The sequence below is a fragment of the Pyrgilauda ruficollis genome, unplaced genomic scaffold (assembly GCF_017590135.1).
Source record: "Pyrgilauda ruficollis isolate IOZ18807 unplaced genomic scaffold, ASM1759013v1 scaffold72, whole genome shotgun sequence".
Taxonomy (NCBI): domain Eukaryota; kingdom Metazoa; phylum Chordata; class Aves; order Passeriformes; family Passeridae; genus Pyrgilauda; species Pyrgilauda ruficollis.
The window spans coordinates 65,309-85,577 of NW_024529044.1; the positions used below are offsets into that span (position 1 = coordinate 65,309).

Genomic DNA, 20,269 nt, shown 5'->3' on the forward strand with positions numbered 1-20,269 from the left:
ACCCGAGCCAGGCCGCAGCCGCCGGCACCTTCCTTATCTTACACAGTGAAGTCCTCGCAGCCCAGCACTGTCACTGCTGGGGTGGAACTGCAGCTCCTAATCGGCCGCGTCGCACAGCTGGGCAGGAAACCGGCCCCAGAACCAGCACTGCCGGCAGTGGCACTCGGCTGGCACCAGCTGCTCCCAGGAAGAACGGTCACCAGCACGGCTCCAGCACCGGGGCCATGGCCCCACATCTCAGCCAGACTCCAGCCTCCCCTCAGCAAGGCCCTGCCCAAGGAAAACCATCTGCCGACACACGGGAGCCTGCCTGGGAGAGACCAGCACAGGCAGGGTCTCCCTGCCCAGTCCCGGTCCTCAGAACCGGGAGGAAGGAGCGCTCTGCGGGCACGGAGGGCAGAGGGCAGCGGGAGGAGAATGCACAGGCATGAGAGGGGAGACCCTGCAACCCCTGAGCCACCGTGGCCCGCCCTGGGAGCGGGTCTGGCCACACGCCGGGAGCTCCCGAACCGGGGGATTGTGACATTCAGCGGGCGCCATCGAGGCCAACCTGCCCGGAGCTCTGCGGGGCCGGGACTCGGCAGTGCCGTGGGAGCACCGGAGCAAAGTGTGAGCGGCCGACGGCAGGCGTGCGGGCAGCGGGCCACGGAGCTCCGCGGGCCCCGGGAGGGCGGCCCCACGGCGCGCCCGCCCCCCGCGCTGCCGGCGGGCACCAGGTGCCAGCTCCGCCCGGCGCTTCCTCCGCCGCCGCCCGCACGATGCCGCCAAGGCCGCTCTGTCACTTGCGGGCGCAGGTCCCGCCGCCGCCGAATCCCCGCCCGTCCCGGTGCCACCGCCCCCGGTCCTGCACCTGGGAGCGGCCCGGCCCAAACGCGCCCCGCCCGGGAGAGTCGCCGCCGCCCAGCGGGGACTACGGACTACCCCGGCGCCTCGTCCCGGGCCAGGTGGGTGTCCCAGAGCCCCCCGCCCGCCCCCGGCCCGCACTGACCGCAGCCGCCGCCCTCCTCCTCCTCCATCCCGCCGCCGCCGCTCCAGCCCCGCCCGCGTGACGAGCGCGCCGCAGCCGCCACGGCCGGCAGCACGTGACCCGGGCGGGGCGGAGCCTCGCAGGGCCCCCGCCCCCTGCCATCCGCCCCGGCGATCCCTCCGTCCCACCGCGCCGGTGCCCCCTCCCGCTCGCCCCTCCCGATCGCAGCCGACCATGGCCGAGTGACAAAGACCGGGATTTATTCAGTTCCATCCTTCAATGCCCGTAGCCCCGGCGACGGCGCTGCGGCCCCGCAGGGATCCCCCCCCGGTGCCCCCGCGCCAGCGCGGGGCCGGGCCGACACGGGGCCGGGGGAGGCTTTCCATGCAGCCCGTGCAGGGGATGGGGGTCATGGAGTGAGGGTCGGTAACGCTGGGAAGGGGAGGCACAGCAGCATGGAGCAACAGGGATGGATTTGAGGCACTTGCCAGGAGCCCCCGCAGGTGCGGGCTGGGGCAAGAGGCACGGAGGAGCTGACGAGGAGCCTGGCCGAGGCAGGCTGCAGGCAAGGCAGAGTGGGCAGGCTCCTCTACAGCTGGAAAGCAGCTCCCCGAAGGAAAAGGCACAACCCCAGGGCTGCGGCTGTATTCCCTCCCCTCTGAGTGTGCTCCACCGACAGCTCCCAGGACAGCGCTGCCCTCGGTCCTTGACCCGGGACTGCTCCCTGAGCAGTCGGGGATGCAGATCTCAACCTGCAAGGCAAGGAGCAGTGTCATCCCCCACCAGGCCGCCATCCCCCCAGCCCCCAAGCTCGCTGTGCCCCCTGGCTCACTCACCTGAGAGCCGGTGGCCCAGGCTGGCCATCTTGGCAGGATGTGACATCAACCAGAAGTTGCGCTTGTTCTGCAACTTCTGAAACGGATTTGAGTCTCTCCTCCGCTCCTGCTTCATCTTCTTCATTTTCTTTACCTGTGCAGAGGTAGGAGAGCACTCAGGTCAGAGTGCAGAGGCCCCAGCCTCTTCCCACCTGCCCCAGCTGAGCACCCACCTTTCCTTTGTCAAACTCCTGGTCCCACTCATCAATGACAGTCTTGCTTTGGGCCAGCGCTGTGTCCCGAATGGCATCCTGGCTCACGGCCGAAATCTCACCCTGCCAGGTCAAGACTGCAGAGCGGTGAATTCAGAAGGACTGGGCTGTGCCCTGCTGCATCCCCTTGCACCTGGCCCCCCCCCCGGGCCCGAGCCCCTTGCTGCCCACCCTGTGCCAGCCCCGTGCCCGGGTGCACCTGCCTGCTTCCAGGAGCACCCTGCACCCCCTGCCTGCACTGGGGTGGGGGAGCTCAGGCCCTGCAGAGCTGAGGAGGCTCTGCCCACACCCAGGGCTTAGGGCAGGGGCTGCACAGATGTTTGCCCACCCAGGTGAGCCAGGATTACCTTCTTTGCCATAAGCCTTGTCCAAGGAATTCTGGAGCAGCTTGCCCACCACGCTGGACTCCTGGCCCTCAGGGGCTGCACCAGCCCAGCTGCTGGCCACAGGGCTCAGGGCAGCCAGGGAGGGTCTCTCATCCCCAGTCTGGTTGTCACTGGGATGTGCTGCCACTGCAGAAACAGGCAGGGTGAGGATGAGCCAGGGGGAGCAAGGGCAGCTACCATGTCCCCTCCCTCTCCAAAGTGATCTCATCCCAGGAGACACCATTTGGACAGACAAAGTCCTGACGGCTGAGGGTGTCTGGGCACGTAAGTGCCTGTCCTGGGGGTCAGTCAAGGGACCTGTCCCCACTTCCTCCTCCAGGGCAGAGGCAAGGGCTCCCACGCTGTCCCCCAGGAGCAGCAGGCAGGCCTGGGACAGGGCAGCCCAGCCCAGGGGGCAGGACACAGGCACTGCCAGGCAGCTGTGGGACCAGCAAACACTAGGGATGGCACAGCAATGTTCCTGGGCAGGCTTGACCCTGCCAGGCACCAGACAGGGCACAGGGTCACACCTGGGGTGCTGGCAGTGGGGACAGTGTTGGCAGCCAGGCTGCTGAGGCTTTCCATCCACTTGCGTTTGCGGTGCTTGTGCTCTCCAGCCTCCACGCTCTGATGTGTCCTGCAGGGCTCTGCCTCAGTTGTCCTGGAGCTGGGGAAGGCAGCAGGGTCAGCTGACACCAGCCAGACCAGAGCAGGGGTCTGAACTGCCCACAGAGCAACAGGGCACAGAGATACCCAGACAGCACCCAGGGAGAGATGAACCCACCCACAGTGATCAGGGGCTTCAGCTGGAGGCATGCTGAGGGGCATCCCAGCTGCACAAAGATGAGAAGCCCCCGACTCAGGGAGCCTGACCTCAGGCTGTAACATGCCCCTTGTCCCTCACCTGTCTGAAGACAGCATCCCAGAGCTGCACTCTTCTATCTTCAAGGGCCTGTCTTTGCTCCTATTCTTCTTCTTCTTCTTCCTCTTCAGAGGTGAAGTTGACTCCATGCCCAGGCCAATACTGGGCTCTGGCACATGTTGCTTGGGTCCACTCTTCATGTCCTGACAGACCAGACCATGGCTGAGACCCTTGTGTGCCACGTCCTTCCCCGTGACAGATACAAAGTCGCCTGGAGAGGCAATTTTCTTCTTGGGGGGCCTGGAGTCTTTATCAATGAAGTCCTTCTGAGAGGCAATGACCTCCTTCTTGGGGAGCCTGGAGTCTTTGTCCTTGAAGCCCTCTGGAGAAACAATTCTCTCCTTCTTGGGAAGACTGGAGACCTCACCCACGTCCTTCACAGCCACAGCACCAGGGCTCCTGTCTGTGCTACGATGCTTCCTCTTCCGACGCTTCTTTTTGAAGGAACCCTCTGGCTCCTCCTGGCCAGACCCCGTGTCCCTGCTGCCAGAAAGAAGGTGGTGTGAAGTGTGGGCAGTGGAACCATGGGTCAGCAGGGAGGCTGGGTGCTGAGCAGGCAAGTTGAGCATGAAGCTGAAGGCAGGCTTTTCAGGACTGGGAAGGTCAAGAGGAGAAGAGGACAGGCTGAGGGACAGGAAAAGAGGCTGACCTGAAAGCCTGGAAGCCCCTCTCCTCCTCCCTCCCCTGAGGTGCAGAAGCACAACACCCAACTGCTGCCATCTTGCCCACAAAATGGGAATCAGATGCTGCTCTGGAAGCACACACAGGTCCCACAGCAGACCAGGAAAGAGTGGGTGCTGCTGCAGCACCTGCTGGTGGTGAAGGCTACAAGGGACACCCAGAGCAAGATCTAGACCACGCTGGTGCCTCCTGATCCCATGGGACATTAGTACAGAGTCAGGACTGGCAAAACTCCCTCCCACTCTGTGCTGAAGTCAGCTCTTCTCAGACCTGGAGCAAGCCCTGCCAGCCCTGGAGAACAGAAAAGCTGGCTGCAAGGCCCCACAGATACCCCATGGAGCACCCAAGGCTGTCACTGGCCTGCTTGCCACGTGGGAGCCTGGGAGCAATGGCACTGCTTACCTGGACTTGCCCAGAGGCCTAGGAGTGGAGTCAGGATGGGTGGTGGCGGAGGGCTGGGATCGTGCTTGGTGGTCACTCACACTCACCTTCTGAGAGGGTTTGCCCTGCAATTATTGACATAAATAAAAACTTGGCAGTCTAACACCAAGGTCTCCATGAGCCAAGAGAAAAAGGGGAGCCCAGAGAAAGGGGAGACCAGACACAGGGGCAGGGAAGTGGGGGGTGGGAGAATCAGAAGTGTGTTCAGTTAGAAGAACAAAGGAAAAAAGGAAGGAGAGAAATTTAAAGACCTGGAACCCCAGTGCACCCTCCTGAGCCCACTCGCTGCCTGTGGAGGAGGCACCCCCCCACCCTCCTGCTGTGGCATCACCCCCTGCCACTGGCCCCAGGGGACAGGTGACACCAAGAAGGTGCCAAGGCCCCCCCCACAGGGACTGGCAGTCACCCCTCTGTCCCAGGCAACCCCTGCACCACTCAGGAATGTGGACAACAGCAAGGCCTGCTCCCACACCCCGACCCAGAGAGGGGGGAGAGCAGCCAGCACGGCCCTGGGTTAGGAGCTGGGGGGCTCTCCCCACCCACCCCTGGTGAGCAGGTGCCTGGCAGGAGCCCTACATAACCTGCTCAGAAGGCCTAAGGTGTTCAGCTGGAGTCTCTGGTCAGAAGCTCACTCACCTTTTTGGCTGAGAGCTCTGGTTTCCTGGCCAGCAGCGGTGCCGTGGTGCTGCCCCACTCCAGCGCAGCGCTGCCCAGCAGGGAGGGTTTCACAGGGGCTGTCCCAGAGCTTTTGGGGGCAGCCAGGTCACAGTCTTTAGGGACAGCCAGCTTGGTGCCAGGGCCAGCAGGGAGGTGGGTGCCAGAGTCCCTTCCCTGAGAGGTGCAGAAGCTGCTGGAATTGCTCTTGGCCCTGTGGGTCTCCTTGGCCAGCTGCCCTACTGTGCTGCCCCAGGAATTCTTAAGGGTCCTGGCCATCACCCCACAGCCACTGGGCTCCTGGCTGGACTTCAGCAGCTTGGATGAGGTAGGTGGCTTCTCACTGTCTGAGCCCTGTGGGGGAAGCCCTGTTTTGGCCCTGCACATGGTGCTGGTGGCGGCATGAAAGCCTGTTCTGGGCATGCCAGGTGTCTGTGGCTTCTTGGGCCTCTGGACTGTGTCACTGCCCAGCAGTGTGGCCTCGTGAGTGGCTCTGTGGGGCAGTTTGTAGGATGGGGTCTGAAAGGGTAGCTTTGACAGAGCAACTCCATTTGTCAGCTTTGACCCCATCCCAGAAGAGCTGCGGGCAACAGGGACTCCAACATCACCTGGGTCTGGCAGCCCCTTCCCCAGCAGCTTGTCTTCTTTCTAGACACGGAGAAAGAGAGAAGTTCAGTGAGGAAACTCAAGGAGCCGCAGACACAGTGATAGTACCCTCCCCATGCCCAGCCAGGATCCCTGGGTTCAGCAGGATCAGGATCTCTCCTGCACAACACCCTCCCACTCATCCACCTCCCGGCCTGGCTGCAGCCCCCAGGGCCCGTGGAGCAGCAGCTCCTGGGAGCACCAACCTTCAGGACTCACCAGGCCCATCGGTGGCACACACAGAGTCCCGTTAATCGCAGGTTTCTTCATTGGCTTGGAGTCACTGGCAGTGCAGCTGGGTGGGCTGAAGGCAGCGGTGGCCATGGGTCCTGCTGAGCTCTTCCTGGGGCTGCCCAGCCTGGGGAAGGCAAAGCACATCAGCCGTGGGAACACTGGTGAGCAGCAGGCACACGAGGAAGGGGAGCCAGAGGCTGGAGGAGGTGAGGTGCTACAGCAAACCATGAAAAGGGACTGGACCACTCCCTGCACCCCCACTCTGGGCCAGCACACATCCAGGGGCCTTGGGGCTGCTTGGTGGGGGTAGGGCACCAGGAGGCACCGGGTGCTCTCTTACCTCAGGTAGAACAGCACATAGGCCTGCTGGTTGAGAACCACCTTGATGTTGCTGGGGTGGACCTCATGGTCATTCATTCGATACCACTGCCCGTTGCTGGCCTGTGGAAGCAGAACATGGAGCAGGTCAGGCTGTGCCCAAGAACAGGGTCAGGCTCTGGCCAGGGAGTCTCCTGACCTGCAGAGCAGCAGGAACAGCACCCATCATCAGAGCTCCTCTCCCCAAAACCCACAGATGGCCCAGGGGCAGACCAGGGAGCTCTGTGAGGGCAGACCTTCATGTTTCCTGCAGCTGACCACAGTCTGAACCCCATGTCCAGTACTCCACACCATCCACCCTGCCAAGCACCCTCCTTTCTGCACCCTGAAGGGACCCACAAGCACCTACCAGGCCCCAGCCCAGGCAGGGTCCCAAAGGAGCATCCCAGGCTCACCTTCACGTAGCAGAAGTAGTGCCCTGCGTTGCAGCTGTACCCAGAGTGCACCAGCACTGCATAGAGTCCATACGTGATGGGGTCGCCCTTGGGCTCGGACATGTAAGGCCGGATGTCCAAGAACTCAGGGTATCCCACGTCCTGTGGAAAGAAGTCTCAGGAGCTGCCATGGCTTTCTTGCCAGAGCAAGAGCAGCTCTGCTGTGCTATGAGTCTCATCTCTCGAGGCAGGGGACATGCTCTCCCCAGGCAGAGACTGGCGAGGAAGATGCCAGGATGAACCCAACTTCTCCCACTGGGGAACGGCCTCAGGACTGCACCAGGACCACCTCCCGCCCTGCTCGGGGGCAGGACCTAGGGCCAGGACACAGCCCTGGCTGTGGATCACTGAGCACTCACCTTGGTGATTTTCCTTCCACCTGAAGAGCCACAACTGCCAAAGCGTTTCAGTGAAATCGTGAGAACGTTGGAGGCTCGGTGGATGGTGAAACGTTTGCTGGCCGCCACTTTCTTCCTGCACCTGCCCAGGAAAGCTCAAGCTATTCAAGCTGTTCAAGCATCCATGGCTGCCTGCCCTGGCCACACAGCAATGGCAAACCCGCTGGGAATGGTGCCGCTGGCACCAGGCACTGCTCCAGACACCTCCCCACGGCCATGCCTTTGAAGACAAGGGAGCTGAGGAGCAGCAGGCTTCATCACAGGCTTCCATGGCCCTGCGCCTCATGGTTTAGCCATGCAGCAGGCACAGAAGCCCTCCCACATTGTGGCAGCCTTCCCACAGCACACCCGTGGACTCCGTTAAGCCCCTATGTTCACACTCACATGCTGCACCTGTAAGCGTTGTCCCCACCCAGCTGCTCTGGCTTCACAAACAGCTCCAAGGCCCGCACGATGTTTGCGGCTCGCTGCAAGGACAGGGTGGAGGTCAGGGCACGTGGGGCCTGCCCACAGCACAGCCCCACTCCCTGCGGAGGTGCCGGTCCCAGGAGAGAGCACACAGCACAGGGCTGCAGGCTGCCCCAGAGTCCTGTGCCTGGCCCTGGCACGGCGTGGTGGCTGCTCTGCCCCACAGCCCTGCCAGCCTGCAAGGAGGGGTCACGGCTCATATTCAGACAACAGGCACTGAGACAGGGAAGGAGGAGCAACAGCAGAAGCTGCTTCCCTCCTGCCAGCACCTGACTGCAGATTAAGGAGCCTCAGAGCAGGAACACCCCCCTCAAGAGCAGAGACCCCCATCCCAACCCTGCAGCAATACCTCGACCTCCAGTGTCACATCCAAGTAAGGGTCATAGGTATCCGAGACAGTCTTGCACTCCAAGCATTTCACTGCAAAAGGAAGAGCCATGGGCACACGCTGGCACAACACCAGCACCTACCACACCCCAGCAGGGCACAGACAGCTGCAGTGTCCCCCCAGTCCAGGTCTGGGCTCTGGGATGTCAGCACTGGGATTGACAGCCTCGCAGGGAGGAGGGCTGGCACATCCACTCTGCTGGGGAAGCAGCTGTTGCTAGACAGCTGGGAACATGGCTCCTTTTGCTGATGGCACTGAGCTGGGCCCCACAGGCAGTGGCTTTTCCCATTGCCACACCAGGGTTTGTGACTCACAAGTGCTGCAGGACTGACCGACTGCAGCTCTGGTAAGTCAAACATGTAAGCCATTTTCCCAAAGGGTTTTACTGCCCAGGCCCAGGCCCACACTGCTGGTACTCACCACGGGACCGCAGGTAACCACCGAAGATCTGGTGAACCAGAGTTGTGGCCTGGGTCTGGCGATCCAACCTACACAGAGACAGCAGCACAGATCTCACACTGCAGCAGCCAGCCCTGCTGGACCCCTCAGGACAGCCCCACTCTGTGTTCTGGCCAGTGGCTGGGCTGTGGAGCCCCAGGGGCAGTGGGAAGTCACAGCCCCTGCCAGACTGCTCTCCCTGTGTCCCAGCTGAGGGGTGACACCAGGCTCCAACACACACCTTCCTCTCTAGGAAGCAGAAGCTTCTGGTTGGAGCTCAGAGCAGAGGCAGAGCTTCCCAGGACAAATGGCCTGGGGGAAGCTGCCCTTACACAGCCACAAAGTTGGGGCTGAGCTAGCAAGTAGGCCTGTATCCCTCAGCAAGTGGGATGTGATCCCAGCCTGTAGCAGCCTTGGGATTTGGGGGCAGGACTGCAGCTATGCTGAGGTGGAAGAGTCAGCAGAAGGTGAACAACAGCCCAGAGCCCTGTCCCTGAGGGGCAGAGAGCTGGACCCCACACCCGAGGCCCCTGGAGTCAGAACCTCCCCACAATAAGGCTGACCTGGGGCATATGTTCACTCCACAGTCCACTCCCGTGAGTGCAGGGGACCAGCAAGGGAACAGCAAAGAGCAGTGATGGGCCATCAGGCCCCACATACTTGGTGTAGCCATTCAGGCAGGCCTTCTGCATGGCATCGATGGTGTAGCGCAGGAACTCGTGTGCATCCTCCTGCCTGCCGAAGCGCAAGTTATGGGAAATCTCTGCAAGAGAGGGAGGACTCAGCACGTGCTGCAACAGATGCCATCCCTCCCTGCCTTCTCTGAGGCAAGGACTCTGGGGCTTGAGTCCCCTCAACCCAAACCACACATCAGACTCATGTCACAGAGGAAGCCCCTGGCAGCCCAAGAAGTCTCCAGGCACTCCGAGGCTCCATGAGTCATCTCAGTGGAGCTGTTTGCCAAAACATGCCCCAATCCCAACAGCTCTGCTCCCACATTAGTCATGGGGGGGCAGCCCTCCTTACTCTTGAGGTCTCGGATGATGGAGAGTGGCTTTATTGCATTGCCGCTGTTGGCAAAAGCCTGAATCGTGTGGTTCTGCATAGTGCACATCATGCAGAAGCTTCCGTGGGCACCTGGAGCAGGAGAGACGACACGACATTGGGGACAAACCCAGGAGAGATGGAGGCAGGACAGGCAATCTCTGGTCCAATACAGCTCAGTTTTCCCTATGAGCTCGATGCCACGGGACATGGGGACCAGCCCGTGCCATCCCAACTGGCACAGCCCATCACAGGACCAGCCAGGGCAGCTCCCCACATGAGAGTGTTTACACTGATAGAACACAGGTCCCAGGTATGCACTGGACCATCCCATAGCTTGGCCCTGAGGGACAGATCCTGCTGGCATTCCTATGGATGGGGATGCAAGGCCTGTGTGCTCCCTGTGGTGACAGCTCACAGCAGCGCCTGCCACACTGCTCTTCTGCACTCCCCACAGTCAGGGGCTATTCAGGACCCCCAAGAAGCCAGCAGGCCCCATTGGGCCCATCTTAGTCCTGGCTACACCCAGCAGAGACAAAGATGCCAAGCTTGGGAACACTGTTATGGCCTGGAAAAGTGAGTAGGACCCAGGAACAGCCTCTTGACAGAGAAACAGGCAGGGCAGGAAAAGAGCATCCTGATATCTGCACGGCCTCACCAAAGCCAGGCACAGAGGTGCTGAGCACAGCACTGTGAGCAGGACAGGCAGGCGCTGCTCATCCCTCCCAGCCCCCTGAACCGGGGTCCCCACTCACAGGTGCGTCCGTGCTCCCGGGAGAGCAGGTAGTTGGTGAGTGGCGGTGTGTATGTCAGGCACTGCAGCGCCGAGTTCAGGAAGCAGGTGTTCCCCAGGTTACTCAGCCCGGCGCCCACACGGTGGACCCGCTCCCACTTCATGGAGAGGCTCTGGGCTGGGAAGAGCACCTTCTGCGGCGCGGGGATCCCATCACCCGCGGCCCTCGGCGGGGCATGGCTGTGTCCTGAGGGAAGCAGAGAGTCAGCCGTGGGCAGGAGCGCGGAGGGTCCCTTCACCCTCTGCACTTACCCGGGGGGTTCTGCGGCTGCTCCGGAAGGCTGCCGGTGATGCCGAGGGGGCGGCCGATGGCCTCGGCCCCGATGTGCTCGTACTTGTCCCGCAGGTGCTCCAGCTGCCCGGCCAGGCCGCGGCGGGCGGGCACGAATTCGATGCGCTGCTGCAGCACGGAGCGGGCGGCGGCGGCCAGCGGCCGGCCCAGCTCCGCCGCCGCCTCCCGCCGCCCCGGCTCCAGCGCCTCCCGCAGCTTCTCCGCGATCATCGCCGTGGGCGGCCGGCTCGGCGGGCCCGGCGGCCGCGGCTGCAGAGAGGGAGGAAAGGGGCGGCTGAGCGGGGGGCACCGGCCCGGCAAGGCCTCTCCCGCTGCGCTCCGGCTCTCAGAGCAGCCGGCCGCCGCCACGGCCCCCTCGGCGGCTCCCTCGGCCGCCGCGGGCACCGCAAACCCTCCGCCGCCACCTGCGACCCCGAGCGCCTCCACCGCGCGGTCTCGGCCCAGCCGCCGCCATCTGCGGCCCGGCCGGTCCCGGCGCTCCGCTCCCTGCGGGCGGCCCCGCCGGCAGGGCGGAGCAGCGCGGCGGGACGGGGGCGCAGGCTCCGGCGTCCCCGGGCCCGTCCCGCCCGGCCCCGGCAGCGCTCACCATCCGGGTCCCGCCGCACGCACGTGTCGCCACACCGCCACTCGCCCGCCGCCGGCACGAACTGCTTCCGCGCCGGCCCCGCAGGACGGCTGCGCTCCGCCTGCGCGCAGCCCGGAGCCGCGGCCGCTCCGCCCCTCGCTCGGAACAGCCAACGGAGACACGAGCTCCGCCCGCCCGCTGCGAGTCCCGGCGCGGGCGGAGGCGGGACGCGACTACTGCTCGGGCAAAGGCGGCCGGCAACGCCGCGCCCACAGCGGACGGTCCCGCCAGGAGACGTTTCCACGCGGACCGGCCACCATGCGGTACCGCGGCCCCGCCCGAGCCCTCTGAGTCATGGCCCCGCCCGGTCCCGCTCCCGGTGCCGTCGGATCCCTCCCGATCCCGCCCTCGGCGCTGCCGCCCGCATCCGAAGGTGGGCCCTTCCCTCTTCCCCTCCCTGACTCGTTCCCTTCCCTCCGGCCGCCCCGCGGGCTTCGCTTCTCTCCGCTGCTGAGCTGGGGCCGGGGGTCCGGTTGGGTCCGAGGGGCTCGGGGGGATCCCGGCCGAGCCCCCCAGGGCCGAACCGGAGCGGCAGTCCCCTCTTCCCCCTTGCCTGGAGCTCCCGGCACAGACCCTCTGCGGGTACCGGGGCGGCTCCAGCGCCGGACGAGGAGACGGAAATCACGGCACAGGGACGACAGAGCCGGCGGCAAAACAAGTGGCGATATTGAAGTCAAAGACAGAGGAGCAGCAGCGACAGGAGCACAACGGGTACAGCCATACAGAGCGCCCGGGATGCGTGATCGGGACTGAGTAAAGGTTGGGGGTTTTTTTTCTTTTTCTTTCTTTTTAATTTTTCTCTTTAATATGTTGAAATTGCCCAGACTGGTCCAGTATGACATCTCAAACCTTACAGGGACACACAGCATGAAAACCCCACCGGCACAGGGCTGCAGGGAGCATTCCCGGCACGCTCCCAAAGCCACGGGTGCACGTGCCAGTGCCGCGACAGCTCCGCGGCACACGCCAGCATCGCTGCGGCATGGGGATGGCTCAGAGAACTCAGGGCCCAGGGGTGTGAGGGGTCACCGGAGGGGACAGGTTTTCCTGCAGCTGCCCTGCTGCCAGTTCCAGGCTCCGCTCCTGACACCGCAGAGAAGGGAGCTTGCCTGGCTGCAGTGGTGCTGAGGGCCACGGCATGGCCCAGATCTGCACGAGGCGATGATGGACACCCTGTGCCCATGCAGCCAGAGCTGCGGCCCCTGGTGCCCTGCCAAGGGTTCCAGGTTGAGCCTGTCCAATGGTGGCATCTGCAGAAGGATCTGTAGGAGGTTGCAGGGGAACAGAGACCCCTGGAGAGAGGACCACGTGGAGAGAGAGGCAACAGTGCACGGGTGCATGTCAGGGGTCACCCCAGATATGCTAACATGCCCCTCTAGCTTTCTGGGACAAGGCACCTGTGCAGGAGTCGTCTGGCCCTGTGAAAGGCCCGGAGCCCCTTGCTGGGGGTTGTGCCCCATGGTAAAGCCCCCCAGAGCCCCTGCCCAGAGGGGTACCCTTCTGGCACCCCAAAGGGAGAGGTAGGTGGTGGGGGGAGGGGTACAGCAGGGTTGCCAGGTGCTGCAGTGGGAAGGGCTGTGCATCTGGAGCTGTGGGGGAGGCTCCCGCAGCGGGGCACTGGTAGACCTGCTACGCAGCCAGGGCAGCTCCCACCACTCACAAGGGCTTGATTCCTTCACAGCTGCCAGAGCCAAGCATGGCTGGGGGATTGTGACCCTGGCAGGGAGGTGCCCACACCCTGCTCAGCCCTGACACGAGTGAAGGATGCCCAGTGCAGCTGCGGGCTGCCAGGAGCCTGCAACAGAGCGGGTCCCTGGCCCTGGCCCCCACACGTGTGGCAGCCACCGGGGCCCCCTGCAGCCAAGTGGATTTTCATGCTGTCTCCAGGGTTTGATATCAGCGTGGACCAGTCTAACATCTTGCAGGTTTTTTCTACTGGCTACTGGAATGCGCTCGTTTGGCTTAGGGGTCCTCGATGTCGAGAAACTCTTGCTTGGGGGGGGCCATGCCGCGGTACCAGGCGCATGAGCCGTCGCTCCTCTTGATGCAGGCATAATGCTTCGCCTGCCGCCCATCCACGTTGTTCTTCTCCATCGCCCAGTCTGTCCACAGACACTCATCCGAGGAGGAGACGAAGCAGGGGATGGAGAGGCAGCGCGAGATCTGTGCGTAACAGAGACTGTCACCCACCAACCTGAGGGGGCACTGGGCCAGGCGGAAGCAGCATGCTCTGCTTTGTTCGCCTCCCAGCTCTGAACAGGGATGCCAGGCTGACCCTGCCCTGTGGGGCATGGTGGGGATGCAACCCCAATGCAGGGAACTGGGGAACCCCTGGTTGCCAGTTCCAGGGCTGGCCTTGGTTCCCAGCTGGAGGAAGACAGAGGCAGGGCTGCCCTTCCTGTTTGCCCAGCCACGTGCTGTGTCCCTGCACAGCATCACCCGTGAAGGATAGGGAAGAGCATCTCACTGTGGAGCCCACCCCTGCCTGGGGGCTGCACACCCTCCGTGGTGTGGGGCATGGGGCATGTGGGGGGCAGCCTGGTTGCTCACCTTGCACTCACAGCCCATCTGGTACCGCTGGTTTAGGCTCTTCTTCTGGGTTGGGGTCAGCGAGTCCCAGGTGGACACCAAGTCACAGAGCGTGATGTGCATCTTGCCATTGCCCTCTGACTTGCCTGGGGAGAGGCCAGACAGACCACTCAAGGGGGTTGCCCTGGGCCTTGAGAGTTCGTGGTGCCTGGGGCCCCTCACTGTGCCCTGGCCCTGGTGACTCTGGGGAGCAGAGGCTTGTCCCCGGCTGCCCCCACCATGGCTCAGGGCTGCCGAGCACAGGCAGGAGCAGGAGAGGCAAGGGGAGAATGTGCCCTGGGAGCAGACACACATCAGGCACTGTCCCGCTGCCCCCTGAGAGCCTTCCCCACAGTGCTCACCTGCGATGAGATATTCCTTCTTCCCGCCGGTGTCCAGCAGCCGGCCGCACACGGCAGTGGATGGAGCCGTGTAGATGAACTCTATGTCCTGGTCGGGGCCCTTGAACATCTGGGGAGCAGAGGCAGGCGTGAGTGACTGGTGAAGGGGCCACCCCACGGCCCCAGCCTCCTGACCCGATGTGTCCCATTACCTTGATCTGCTTGATTTCATACTGGATGCGTTTGATTGGATTCCCGTATATATCATTCCCCGAATCCACCTCCTTTGCAGAGACTGCCTTGGCTCGGATCACTGGAAGGGAGAGGTGAGGTAAGTGGATGACCAGTCCCACTCAGTCCCTGCATCTCACAGGGTCTCCCACCTACACAGGGGACTACTGCCCGCAGCAGACCCCACTGCCTGCCTGGCTGCCCCCAGAGGGATGTCACCCCAGAGGGATGTCAGCCGCTGTCCCCAGAGGGATGGATCTCTGGCACGTGCAGGACAGTGGCCAGCAGCATTGCAGCAGCAGCCTCAAGGCGGGTGATAAGGAAAGTTCACAACAGCATCGCTGGGCCCCAGGGCTGGTGAGGCCGTGGCACGGTGAGCCAGGGGACAGCTCTGCTGTGGCAGGGTCGCTGCGGTTATGCTGCTGCCACAGCCCAGGATGAGCACTCCGGCATGTGAGGGCTCGGCACGTGGCAGTGACCTGCAGGGGCAGGGCGGGCAGCCAGCTCAACCTTACTCACCGGCTGGGACATCGGGCTGGCTCATGCTGGGCACAGTGCCTGGGTCCCTTCCTGGGACCTGCAGCCCCCAGTTGTGCCCAGCTCCCTCCACCAGTGCAGGGACAGAAGCTCCAAGGCAGTACCAGGGATGCTGATGGTGAAGGGGAGAGTGGCAGTGCCAAAGCTAGAGCTCCTACTCAGCACTCCGAGGATAGAGGGGGCCTGGCTGCAGGGCAGTGGCTGGCAGGGCTCCCTGCTCTGCCAGGGGTACCCCCATCCAAGGGAAGGGCAGCTCCCCACCCTGCAGGGCTTCCCCCTGCCCTGCCAGCCCCCCGAGCACTGTGGGGCAGGGAACAGGGAGCTGGGCACTCTCACAGAGTTCATCCTGGTTCATGTCCCCACTGAAGGGTGCTGGGCTGGGAGCAGCCAGGGACATGCAGAGGTCACCCACTGCCTGGCACAGAGGAGCTTCTCCCACCTGGCATGGCCAGAGAGGGAATCTGACCACACTCTATAAATACCGCAGGCTGTGGGGGCATGCAAGCAGGCTATTTAAGCTGAAGGTCAGGGGGCACGGCCCCATGTGGGCACCAGCAAGTGTCAACAGAGTTTACTCTGGGAAGGTGACAGTGGCACCAACATGAGCAGGGACCAGGGAAGAGGTTTCCCAAAATGGCCATCCCCAGTCACAGGCAGCACTCATTCTGTGCGGGGCTGGGGGAAGCAATGGCTGCACTGGGGGCTTTCCCAGCTGCTCCCCTCCCTTGGGAAGGGCTGGGCCTCAGCCCTGCCTGGGGACAGCGCCCACTCCTGTGTAAGCAGTGTCCTGGGATCACCGCAGACACAGGCTACCCCTCGCCCCGCGGCCACCGCGTCTCCGTGAGCCGAGCCCTGCGCGCCACCAGTGTAACTCGGGTGCAGCGAGTGCCGGCTCCCGTGCGGGGAATGGTTGCTGGTTCAGTGGGCTCCAGCCTTTTCCATTCACGTGCTGATGAATCACTTGACAAAAATGCAGCCCGATTCTGGGTGGATTTGTTCTGAACAGTGCGGCTTTGTGGAGGGGACGACTGCGCTGTGCTTTCCCCGCCAAGACCCCGCAGCGCAGCCAAGCTGCTCCACGCCCGCCAGGAACCAGGGCAGCGGACGGAGCCCTGAGGAGAGCCTGGGCAAGGAGGCTGGGCGAGGGATGGAGGCAACCCCTGGGTGCCCAAGAACCAGTAGTCAGAGCTCCCCAAGTGCCAATGCCCCCACTGACCTTGTCACCCACCACTCCTGCTGCCGACGTGGGCAACCACCAGCCAGGGAGCCCAGACCCTCTGAGAAATGAGCCAAGGCTCTCTGGCTCCTGGGGCGCACGGCAGGCACAGCACACAGTTGGCACTGGCTTACCAAGTTGGACCAGGGAAATGCTGGAAATGCTCCTTCCCCAGGCAGGCCTAGCAAGAAGGTGCTTTGTGGGAGCAGAGGGTCCCCTGGCAGAGTGGGATCCCCACTGGTGACATCTCCTGTGCGGGCCCCCAGGGCTGCCACTGCGGCATCTCCATAGTGAGGACCCTGGACCCTCCAGGGACAGACAGAGACCCTGCAAGGTAAGCATGTCCCCTTGCTGCCCTCTGCCACCAGCATCAGTTGGGGACATATACAGTCATCCAATGCCACAAAACAACCAGGTTGTCTCTCTGGGCTTGCCAGTGCTGGGGTTTGTCCTCCCTGGCCCCATGTGGGGCTACCCCACCTCAGGGCACCACTGTGCTCACCTGTGCCCCATGGGAAGAAGGGCAGCACAAAGACCCTTGGCCATGGGACCCCCCTTCTGGCCCAAGCCTTGCAGAATGGCTGTCCCTTCCCTTGCTCTGCCACCCCAAACCCCACCAAGCCACCCTGCCCACATGCACCCACAGCTGCCCAGGAAGCGCCAGTACCCACGGACAGCAGGGGCCACTGCTGGGCTGGATGCCCAGAGAACAAAACTCCCTTCTCCAGGGCTGCTGGCAGCAGAGGGGCTGGCTGCCAGTGCCAGCACTGCCCACTGCCTGCCTGGCACTGCCGGCCCAGGCACCTGACCCCTTGGCAAGGGCAGCCCCGTGGTCACTCCAGCCCTGCTTGAGGCCAGCAGAGCTGCGGAGATAGCTAACCACGCTGGGAGGGATTCCTGCACTCAGCCCTGCCCGGCGCAAGGGCCGCAGCCACCTCCAGGTGCCTGCTGGCATCCCCGTGCCCACCCGCGGCCGCAGCGGCAGGCACCCCGCCCGGCACGGCGGTGTGAGGATGCTGAGGATGCGGTGTGAGGATGCTGAGGCTGCAGGCGTGCAGGGCTGAGCAGGGCAGCGGGGGGAAGCGGAGGCCACGGAGCGCCCCAGGTGCCCAGCAGTGCCCGCGGGGCGGCAGGTCCCGCTCGCCCGCCGGCCTGCGCGGGAGCCACGGGCTGAGCGCTGCCGTGGCCGCCTGCGTCATTCCGGCCGCTGACGGGAGCGGGATGGAGCCCAATCAGCGGCAGCCCCCGCGTCAGCCCACGGCCCCTCTGCGCCAGCCGCACGGGAGGGCTCGGCTGCCGCCCTCGGCAGGGCGGCTCCGGGCACCGGCACCGGGCACCGGCACCGGCAGGCTCGGCGGGGTTTGCAGGCAGCTGCACCCCCGCGGGGACAGCTCCCACCACTCCCCCGCAAATCCCCTCCTCTGCCCGGTCCCTGCTGGCAGCCCCACACTCCTCATCGTGCCCGTCCCGGGGAACCGAGCCCTGGAAGGAGTGGGATCACTGCAATCCAGCTGCCCGGCCCAGCTGCCCCCGGCCCAGGCTGCACCGAGCCCTGCTCCCCCCCTGCCCCAGCCACCGCCTGCTGCCTCGCAGGGGCACAGCCATGGCTTTGCCTAGAAGGGCTCAGCATCACCCCCTGACACCCCACATGGAGCTGCAGCAGGAGCTGGGTGTCCTGCTGTGGCACCACTGGGCAGCTGAGCATCTCCTGCAGCAGAGCAGCCCAGCAGAGCCTGGGCACAGCCCGTGAGGAATGGTGGATGGGGCAGCCCCAAGTGCTTGGGCCCTGCAGAAAAGCCCTGCTCATGTCATCAGCCAGGACATGCAAGCACAGGCTGGCAGGTTCTAAGTCACCAGCCCCAGTGACACAACCCCAGCTCCTCTATGACCCCCAGCCCCTCAGGCACCCTCCACCCAATGTAGAGCTGCGTCTGCCTCCCCTTGCATCGCCTGGAAGGGCAGCTCTGGGCTGTGGCTGCTCCAGTCCCTGCACAGCAGAGCAGTGCAGGGGCAGGTGCAAGGCCAGAGGGATGTGGCAGGCACTGCCCACACCATGGAGAGGAGATCCCAGGCCCCAGGGCCAGGACCCACACTGTGCTCAGCCTGATACCCCATACTGAGGGTTGAGAATGAGCCTTAGGGTCCCTTCACCTCAGGTGCACCCACCCTGCACTGCAGGACATCAGCCATCCCCACAGCACCACACTTCTGTCAAGGGCCCAGCCTGGACACAGGTCCCTCAGGAGCTGGGAAAGCTCCCAGCACCACTGGGGCCCAGGTTCTCCCTGGGCTCCACACACCTGCTGGGATGGAACTGGCTGAGGAACATCCCAACTCCAGAGAGCATCCCAGGGAAGACAAGCAGCAAAAGGCCAGGGCACACAGGACCATCCCAGGCTGTGCCCTGCTGTCCCCAAGCCCAGCACTGTTTTCACTTAGGCCCACACGAAGCACATTTGATACAGACGAGCTGCACAAGAGGCTTGGGCTAGGAGCCAGAAGGTGCCAGCGCTGCCGGCAGCGTGGCTGGGAGGACGCTGCCTGGCAGGATGGGCACCTGCTGAGGGCAGCGGGGCGGCTGGAGAGCAAAGCTCAGCAAGGCAGTGCCCTCCCAGGGGACGGTGCAGACAGCCAGGGCCGCCAAGACAGACAGTGACTCAGCAGCTGAGTCAGGGCTGAGCCGGCACCCCACGACGGGCAGTGAGTCACGAGTGCCCCGAAAGCTGATCCTGACAGCAGCGTGATGGGAAGCCGCAGCCGCACTGCCCGAGCAGGCACAGGGCATCCTGTGGGCCAGGGACACCAGCTCCAGCAGCAGCTACAAAAACCCAGTGCTCCATTTTGTCTCAAAACCTCCCTGTCCCCAGCACGCCTCGTGGTGAGGCAGGGCACCCGAGGCAGCAGCCAAGTGCTGTGGGAGTTGCCCTCATGGAGGGAAGACGCTGGGAGTGGGGTCTGGAAGGGACGCCTGTGATGAACATCCTGGATCTGGAGCAGGGGACAGGGCAGGGCCATCCAGAGGTTGGGGCTGCCTCAGTGTTTGGGAATGTTACCTCTCCAGCTGAGCCTGGGAACGGGCCCGCGAAGGAAAGCGCCGGGAACTGGGGCCGGCCTGTTTGGTTCATATGTTAAAATTTAATAAGGGCATTATTCATAGAAAGAGGAATCCAGATCCCGGCGCTGCCAAGCCCTCCCTTTCAGCAGCATCCAAGCCGAACAAAGTGGGACGGGGGAAAGGAAATGCCTGGAAATAAGGCGCAGACAGGGGTGACCGAGCCGTGGCGGCAGCTGCCGGGGACAGGGGCTCCTCCGGGCTCCGGACCGGTGCCGTGGCCGCACTCGGAAGGTCCCGGTGGGCCCCAGCCCCGCGCTGCCACGTACCTCGCGGTGTCACCAGACTCGGGGGAGGCCGGGCCCACCCGTGTCATTCACCGGGGGGCGGCCAGTGGGGACCCGGGCGCTCCGGTCGCCGCTCGCAGCGGCGGAGGCGCCCCCGGGAGCAAGGCCGGGCGCGGGAGCCCCCCGAGACGGTGGGAGGAGGTGCGGGGCGGGGCGGGACGGGCACAGCCCGCACGGACGGACCGCGCCCGGCCGCGCATCTGCACCCGCCGACACACCCCCGGGCCGGGCGGGCGCTGCGGGCAGGTGCCGGGGGTCGGGGGGCTCTGCCCGCTCCCCGTCCGCCCCGCGCCAACTTTCCGCTCCTTCCCCCGCCGGGAAGTTGGCGCGGGCGGGGGCTCGGGGGGCTCGGGGCGGGGTTCCCCGCGGCGCTCACCTACGTCGGCGTTGCAGAAGGCCTGTTGCGGGTGGATGGGCGAGCAGCTGCAGGCGTCGGCCGGGCGGGCCCTGCCGAGCAGCAGCACCGCCAGCCAGGCCAGCAGGCTGGGCAGCGCGGCGGGCATGGTGCGGGGCTGCGGGCGCGGCCGCCCGGCCCCGATCCCGCACCCACCGCCGGGCCCGGCCGAGCCGCCGCCGGGAACTCGGGTCCGGCCGGGGCGGGCGCTCTGCAGCCGCCGCTCCGTTGCCTTCACGGAGCCCGTTCGCTTCCTCCCCGCCGCGCTCGGCCTCGCTCTTTAACGTGCTCCGGGGATCTGCTGCTCCTCCTCCGCGTGGCGCGGGGCC

At 64.5% G+C, this 20,269-nt stretch overlaps 2 protein-coding genes across 4 annotated transcripts; both read right to left on the reverse strand.

Moving 5' to 3' along the window:
- Window positions 1-1,210: 1,210 nt before the first annotated feature.
- On the reverse strand, window positions 1,211-11,873 carry USP36 (ubiquitin specific peptidase 36). 3 transcript variants are annotated; one of them, XM_041485786.1, is made up of 20 exons: window positions 11,216-11,873; window positions 10,590-10,878; window positions 10,300-10,524; window positions 9,527-9,637; window positions 9,161-9,263; window positions 8,483-8,550; window positions 8,024-8,094; window positions 7,591-7,673; window positions 7,168-7,288; window positions 6,770-6,910; window positions 6,337-6,437; window positions 5,982-6,120; window positions 5,100-5,765; window positions 4,425-4,528; window positions 3,324-3,824; window positions 2,950-3,086; window positions 2,402-2,566; window positions 2,016-2,131; window positions 1,804-1,936; window positions 1,211-1,719 (listed from the first exon to the last, which is right to left on the reverse strand). In XM_041485786.1, exons 1-20 carry the CDS (start codon window positions 11,216-11,218, stop codon window positions 1,715-1,717), a joined length of 3,282 nt encoding a protein of 1,093 aa, XP_041341720.1. In that variant the 5' UTR covers window positions 11,219-11,873; the 3' UTR covers window positions 1,211-1,714. The 3 variants fall into 3 exon arrangements, with proteins under 3 accessions (XP_041341720.1, XP_041341719.1, XP_041341721.1); XM_041485785.1 differs by having other exon boundaries at window positions 3,324-3,935; window positions 11,216-11,745; XM_041485787.1 differs by lacking the exons at window positions 1,211-1,719; window positions 1,804-1,936 and having other exon boundaries at window positions 2,014-2,117; window positions 3,324-3,935.
- Window positions 11,874-11,897: 24 nt separating this feature from the next.
- TIMP2 (TIMP metallopeptidase inhibitor 2) lies at window positions 11,898-20,269 on the reverse strand. Its single transcript, XM_041485795.1, has 5 exons — window positions 19,923-20,269; window positions 14,376-14,476; window positions 14,185-14,293; window positions 13,805-13,929; window positions 11,898-13,417 (listed from the first exon to the last, which is right to left on the reverse strand). Exons 1-5 carry the CDS (start codon window positions 20,047-20,049, stop codon window positions 13,217-13,219), a joined length of 663 nt encoding a protein of 220 aa, XP_041341729.1. The 5' UTR covers window positions 20,050-20,269; the 3' UTR covers window positions 11,898-13,216.